Raw genomic sequence first — 7500 nt, forward strand, 5'->3', positions numbered from 1 at the left:
TCAATGTCAAGAGTAACAAAATCTTCAAGCTGTAAATCCCAACATCTCTCCATCACAGCTAAATAATTAACCTCTCGTGCCAAATGGTAAATTTTTCAAAGGAATTACTTAGAAAATGAAACCAAATACTTACCCATTCCCAGGCATGAATTTCATATCTATGGCTGTCGGGAATGCCTTTTGCAACATCTCACGCGTAGTTCCCACTGGTACATTATCAGAAAACAATCTGCAAAAGATTGTTTACATTTATCCAACAATATCTAAAAAGCAACCAAATTTTAAAAAGTTCTATCAAGTCAATGCTTTATCACTATACACTCCAAAACAATTGGCATCTTTAACATCTTTTAATCCTACAATATCTAAAACCATTACTAAAAATTCTAAAAAGTCCTTTCAAATCAATGCTTTGTTCAACATCACAGAATAAGGATAAGGATATGCCAGATTTGCGGAGCAGATGCTACACTGCACTTGTATGCACTGAGGCAAGCCCGCCTGTGTTAGCATGTTCTGACTCGTGAGAGAATGTGCCAACGAGTGTTGACTCGATCTGAGCTTGGTCCTTACCCAACGCAGTGCCCAGCTACCTAAGTAACCGCCAGGTGACAGTGGAAACTCACAAGTTTGGACGGGACTCCATCTGCCGACCACGGGGATGTGAAGTCGACATGCTACCATTGAGCTACCAGACGGCTACAGTACAAGGAAAACACCACAAGAGGAATAACTTACGTGTATGGGTTCACCTCCGGGCTCATCTCACGTTGGGTCCAGAGTCTTACAAGCTGCACATCCTCGTTTTTCTCTAGTTCAGCCTTCTTCTTTTCCGTCTCAGCCTTCGTTTTGTATACTGCAACACACAATGATCTGCTGCAAAACACAAAGAAAAGATTTCTAATTAATGTGTTCACTTACCAACTCCTTGACCCAAACAAGGAGACCAGAATGGCAAAATACAACAACAATGGAGGCCATACTCAGCTCTCTACTACTTACTACTTGGTTCCGTAGTGGACAGCATCCTGAAGGCATTCGGGCCTCCTCTTAAGGAACCCGGCACTGAATTTCTTGAGCCGGACAATTAGGGTCCGCTCGCTGATCTCATTCTTCCGCTTGCAAAACAAATCCCAGAGCTCGCCTTTTAGCACCAACTGTGAAAATACAGAAAGGTGAGAATCCTGGAAATGACTAAATGCACTGGTTTATAACAGTAGGGAGAGGGAGAAGAGGAGAGAGAGAGGAAAGAGAAAGGAAGGAATCATAAATGAAGGTAAATTCTCACAAATTAATATCTGAAATACATACACAAACACAAACATATATAGATTATATAATATAATATAATAAAATATAACATAATATAATACAATATAAAATATAATATAATATACATTACAATATATTATATAATATATAATATATAATACATAATATAATATATAATATATTATAATACATAATATATATAAAATAATATATATAATATAATATAATATATAATATATGATATAATATAATATATAAATGAAATTAAATGAAATATAAGATAAAATAACATTCATAAATAGACACACTACACACCTTTTCATCTGGTATGTTGGGTTCCACAGAGTTTGTTTTCGTCTTCTTCTTTGGGGACTCTCCTTCTTCAGAGTTAGTCTTAGCCTTCTTCTTTGGGGACTCTCCTTCTTCAGAGTTAGTCTTAGCCTTCTTCTTTGGGGACTCTCCTTCTTCCGTATCTTCTCCCTCCGCTTTCTTTGCTTTCCTCTTCTTCACCCTCTTCTTCTTCGACTTTTTGGTTTCCGTCTCTGCTTCATTCACTTCCTTATTTTCCTCTTCTGTTGCTGCCACTGCCTTCTCCTCCTCCTCCTCCTCCTCCTCCTCCTCCTCCTCTTCTTTGGTCTCTTTCACCTCCTCCTTTTCTACAACCTTCTTAGGGGTGGCCTTCTTCTTCTTTGCTGATTTAGGTGTGGCTGCTTCCTTCTCCTTTGGGGCTACGGCTGTTTTGGGGGTGGCAGCTTCCTTCACCTTCGGGGTCGCAGCTTCCTTCACTTTCGGGGTCGCAACTTTCTTGGGGGTGGCCGCAGCCTTCACCTTCGGGGTGGCGACTGTCTTGGGGGTGGCTGCAGCCTTCACCTTCGGGGTGGCGACTGTCTTGGGGGTGGCCGCAGCCTTCACCTTTGGGGTCGCGACTTTCTTGGGGGTGGCCACTTCCTTCTTGATTTCTGCCACCTTCTCTGCTGCTACAATTGCTGCTGCCTTCTTGGCTTTTGTCTTCTCCCCTACTGGCGTGTCGGCTGCCACCTTCTTGCTGGCTTTCTTAATAGGCGTTCCATCAGTTTTCTTGATTCCGGTCTTCTTTGCCGGGGAAGCTTTCTTCATTTCTTTCACTTTGTCGATGGAAGGCATGTTTGTGTCACCTTTCTTAATTATCTGGAAAAAGGAAACAAACAAAGTTAAGTTCTCAGTAACAATTACTTGTCCAGTTCTGGAAGGCCTTATACAACTGACACACCCTATTTACATTATGTAGGATGAGGATGAGGATGAGGATGAGAAGGAGGAGAAGGAGGAGAAGGAGAAGGAGAAGAAGGAGAAGAAGGAGGAGAAGGAGAAGAAGGAGAAGAAGGAGGAGAAGGAGAAGGAGAAGAAGGAGAAGGAGAAGAAGGAGAAGAAGGAGAAGAAGGAGAAGGAGGAGGAGAAGGAGAAGGAGAAGAAGGAGAAGAAAGAAAGAGAAAGAGAAAGAGAAAGAGAAAGAGAAAGAGAAGGAGGAGAAGAGAAGGAGGAGAAGGAGAAGGAGGAGGAGGAGGAGGAGAAGGAGAAGGAGGAATGGTGAAAGGAGAAGGAGAAGGAGAAGGAGAAGGAGAAGGAGAAGGAGAAGGAGAAGGAGAAAGAGAAAAAGAGAAGAAGGATAAAGAAAAAAAGGAGGAGGAGGAGGAGGAGGAGGAGAAGGAGGAATGGTGAAAGGAGAAGAAGGAGAAGGAGAAGGAGAAAGAGAAAAAGAGAAGAAGGATAAAGAAAAAAAGGAGGAGGAGGAGGAGGAGGAGAAGGAGGAATGGTGAAAGGAGAAGAAGGAGAAGGAGAAGGAGAAGGAGAAAGAGAAAAAGAGAAGAAGGATAAAGAAAAAAAGGAGGAGGAGGAGGAGGAGGAGGAGGAGGAGGAGGAGGAGGAGGAGGAGGAGGAGGAGGAAGGAAGGAAGGAGAAGGAGAAGGAGAAGGAGAAGGAGAAAGAGAAGAAGAGAAGGATAAAGAAAAAAGGAGAGGAGGAGGAGGAGGAGGAGGAGGAGAGAGGAGAGGAGAGAGGGGGAAAGGAGAAGGAAGGAGGGAAAGAGAAGGAGAAAGAGAAAAAGAGAAGAAGGATAAAGAAAAAAAGGAGGAGGAGGAGGAGGAGGAGGAGGAGGAGGAGGAGGAGGAGGAGAAGGAGGAATGGTGAAAGGAGAAGGAGAAGGAGAAGGAGAAAGAGAAAAAGAGAAGAAGGATAAAGAAAAAAAGGATAAAGAAAAAAAGGAGGAGGAGGAGGAGGAGGAGGAGGAGGAGGAGGAGGAGGAGGAGGAGGAGGAGAAGGAGGAGGAATGGTGAAAGGAGAAGGAGAAGGAGAAGGAGAAGGAGAAGGAGGAGAAGGAGAAGGAGAAGGAGAAAAAGAGAAGAAGGATAAAGAAAAAAAGGATAAAGAAAAAAAGGAGGAGAAGGAGAAGGAGGAATGGTGAAAGGTGCACTACCCAGGATACAACATGGGCAGTTTCTGGGACTAAACTCTTTTCAAAATTCAGTAAATTTTTGTAGTTGTTGTGTTGTCATTACCAGTGATATTGGTCTTTATGGAATGCTCTCACCCTCTATTATTCATACAAAGGGTATTAACCCTGGTTCAGTGCCTATACCAAATAATATTCACCCAAAAATCATATTTGGGCATGTACGATATGCAAGGAAATGTATTGAAGCATGGACTTTATGCCACAAAAGTGTCCCCTTTTCGAAGGGGGCTGCTGCACCCTGTACCTGGAAAACGGACATTGCAAGCAATTATGGCAGGATAGAGCATGACCTTAACCCACTGCCGAAGGGATAGTTTTGGCTTTAACTGGTCTAAACGCTGGGGTATTTCAAGAGCTTAACCCCTTCACTACGACCAGTAGAAAATCCGCCCGCACGCCGAATCCAGGATGTCGGTGCGCGCCAAATTTTAAACGTCGCTATTGAATATAAATTTTTTTAAGCCAAAACTCAACATAATCAACATGTACTACACATCAAATATATGGATAATTAACCTCTTTCCCCTGTGCATGTGACAAGTTATTTACATGGGTTGGGAGGAGGGTGAGAAGTGACCTTGGTGAAAGAACTTGAAATAGTATGGTAAACTAATCATAACAAGTTTTATTTTTACATAATGTTCCATAAAGAAATAATAAAATTATTGCTAGTAGGGTATATCCGTACCTCTCCCGGTATAAGCGAATCATACTCTTATGTAAAAATAATGAAAGTCAAGTAAGCCATCGTATCATATACAACCTATATACTGAAAGATCTCGTACAGTATCCGGAAGAAACAACTCAGCAACGACGCAGTATGCATGTCCTCGGATATGTCACGAGGACTCCGATGACCAAGTATACTCGTCCTCGTGTCGAAGGGGTTAAGCTTAACACTTCCGGCTATTCACTTGCTCTGGCCATGGCCAACTGCTACGTGCCCGATCATAGAAATATGAAGTAACTAAGGTGGACTTATGGTATAAATCTATGTAATTTATTTGGTGCATTTATTCCTCCCCTGGCGCGCCCATGTCAACACGGTAATAACAATTTCTGGCAGGAGATTTAACCCATTCACGCCGGTTGACGTGATAGCACGTATTGTGGTTTTCGCGTCAGACGCCCTGGACGCACTATGAGGGGAAGCCGCGCGCTCGGGTAGAGCGAGCGGGCAACCGAGGCTTGCGGCTTGTGCGCCCGAGAATCTCGAGGCGTTAGGCTTATGCGTTCGAGAACCCCGGTATTGCGACCGCGCAAAGCCGGAACTGCCCTGGCGTGAATGGGTTAAAGAAGTTTTTCAGTATCACAGCCTAACCCATAAACCTAACCTAGCCTAGTTTTTAGGTAAGCCCTAACTCAATAGAGCAATTAGTTCTGAAACACTTTCCTTCCAAGACGTAGTTATCCTACGTTGAGAGTAATGATACTTAGCACGCGAAACAAAGGAGTCCTTAATACTGAACTAACTTTTTCATCTACCTTCGCACATTCCTATTGTAACCAATACCAATCAATATGCGTATCTACCTACCCAGCAACACTGACCGCTTGTAATGGTGAACAAACCTACACATCTATGATGGTAAGAAGAGCTTTTACAGACGACCTCCCTTCCTTCCTTCCCAGGCGACCAATCCAAGAGGCGACCAATCCAACAGGCGACCAATCCAACAGGCGACCACTCCAACAGGCGACCAATCCAACAGGCGACCAATCCAACAGGCGACCAATCCAACAGGCGACCAATCCAACAGGCGACCAAATCCAACAGGCGACCAATCCAACAGGCGACCAATCCAACAGGCGACCACTCCAACAGGCGACCACTCCAACAGGCGACCAATCCAACAGGCGACCACTCCAACAGGCGACCAATCCAACAGGCGACCAATCCAACAGGCGACCAATCCAACAGGCGACCAATCCAACAGGCGACCAATCCAACAGGCGACCAATCCAACAGGCGACCAATCCAACAGGCGACCAATCCAACAGGCGACCAAGCCAAGAGGCGACCAAGCCAAGAGGCGACCAAGCCAAGAGGCGACCAAGCCAAGAGGCGACCAAGCCAAGAGGCGACCAAGCCAAGAGGCGACCAATCCAACAGGCGACCAATCCAAGTTCTACCTCGCCCCTGTGTACCTGGAGGATTCCCCGACCTCTGACCCCTTTGGCCGAGCCGGAACACAACCGCGGTCAAACAGAGAATGGTTTAAACCGGTTCTATCTTCGACATTTCTCATTAGCGGAAAAGATGATGATAAAGGGGGTAAAGTAACCTGAAATGACCATCAAGACCTTGGTAACTTTCAGCAAACCATTCCTTGAAGTCGCCGAAATTACCAGATTTTTAAGTAACGTCTACATAATCCACTGCACTAAATTGCATAAGAGTATTTTCACGAGGGTCGGTATCTACATATCTACATTCAATTCAGGTTATGGTGAGAATAACAGAAGGATATAGAAATAAATAGTTCAATCTGTATATGCATTTTATAAATCCAGGCATCGGGGAAGTACTTAATTACCATTCTTAAAATCCCTTTCTCCCGCCCATTTCCCTACATTAATCATCCTCCTCCTCTCAATCTACAACAACAATATGTCAATTCCATTAACCAAAAAAAAAAAGACAGAAACGAACCGTAGAGACTAAAGGTACGTCGTCACAGGTCCACGACAACGTGTAGTCTGCTCCTCACATGTGCCTCGCGCTGGACCTCAGAATCCGGAGGGTTTGTGGATTCAGGGCGTGCTTTTAGGCTTTTAGGCTTTTAGGCTTTTAGGCTTTTAGTTTTTTTTTTCGTTTTTTTTTTTTTTGGGGGGAGGGGGAGGAGGAGGTTCGGTATTTTTGGGTTTTAGTTTATTCGTTTTTTTTTTGTTTTTGTTTTTTTTTGGTGGGGGGGAGGGGGAGGGAGAAGAGGGGGAGGTTCGGTATTTTGGGGTTTGGTGGTGTTTGTGTTTTTTTTGTTGTTGTTTGTTGTTTGTTTATGGCTGAATTTGATGACTTTTATCTTGATATTGCACACGTATGAGTCTTCTCTTACTTTAAAGATATGTTTTTTTTGTGTGGTTATAAACGTACATATCTATTTTTTTTTTATTATATAAAAAAAAACTAAATATTAAAAGTGTCATTATGGTACCTCTTTTATGTTTATGTGGGCATTTATAAGTAAGTAAACATCGATACATATTAAGGTTATAGGAAGAATCATATGAAGAATGCACCCCCCCCCCATCGGACTGTGGGGTGGGGGAGAGGATTCTCCATATAGTCAAGACTGTAAGTGGAGATTCTTCCCATGATCCCAGACTCTACTTGTATGCGGTAACTTTCCTTACCATGGGAGGTCAGATAAGGTCATTTTGTCTTGTCATGTCTTGCAAATGAGAACAGACATTCCCTGTCATTACCGACTAGCCGTCCTAGTTTATCTGCTTTGCAAATAAGAAGCTCGCAAGAAATCCTTGAGAATACTAATACCAATAAATTCATGCATTCAGTATCAAGATCATTACGAGCCATTTTATATTCAAAGCAATCGTGTTGCCTTTATCGGCCGAAAATTCCCTATCCATTATCGATTATCTACCACCACAGATTGCTGAAAACTGAAGTGAAATGTGCTTCTTGTAGTAAAAAAAAAGGAATTGGACGAAGGATCCAAAGACTAAGAATGGATAGCATAACTCGGCTAAGAAATGTGCCAAGTATAAGCTGTTC

General features: G+C 43.3%; 1 protein-coding gene and 1 long non-coding RNA gene across 6 annotated transcripts in view; one reads left to right on the forward strand and one right to left on the reverse strand.

Moving 5' to 3' along the window:
• Positions 1-6508, reverse strand: part of LOC122264678 (uncharacterized) — a 7644-nt gene extending 1136 nt beyond the window's left edge. For 2 of the 5 annotated variants that reach the window (XM_086530560.1, XM_086530561.1), the window contains exons 1-6: positions 6418-6508; positions 1672-2439; positions 1588-1629; positions 1003-1157; positions 739-876; positions 134-229 (exon numbers count right to left, since the gene is read on the reverse strand). In XM_086530560.1, coding sequence (XP_086386686.1) covers positions 134-229; positions 739-876; positions 1003-1157; positions 1588-1629; positions 1672-2415 — 1175 coding nt within the window. In that variant the 5' untranslated portion in view covers positions 2416-2439; positions 6418-6508. Of the gene's footprint in view, positions 1-133; positions 230-738; positions 877-1002; positions 1158-1587; positions 2440-6417 lie in introns of all 5 variants that reach the window. The other 3 variants (XM_043033723.2, XM_043033724.2, XM_043033726.2) reach the window with 2 other exon arrangements.
• Positions 6509-7428: 920 nt separating this feature from the next.
• The window catches only part of LOC147467838 (uncharacterized), a 5269-nt gene continuing 5197 nt past the window's right edge, over positions 7429-7500 (forward strand). The window contains exon 1 of the long non-coding RNA XR_015190447.1: positions 7429-7500. This exon is cut by the window's right edge and continues 144 nt beyond it. This is a non-coding gene — a long non-coding RNA (uncharacterized LOC147467838).

Source organism: Penaeus japonicus, unplaced genomic scaffold (genome assembly GCF_977035675.1).
Source record: "Penaeus japonicus unplaced genomic scaffold, GWHDUDI00000001_assembly GWHDUDI00000033, whole genome shotgun sequence".
Classification (NCBI taxonomy): Eukaryota; Metazoa; Arthropoda; class Malacostraca; order Decapoda; family Penaeidae; genus Penaeus; species Penaeus japonicus.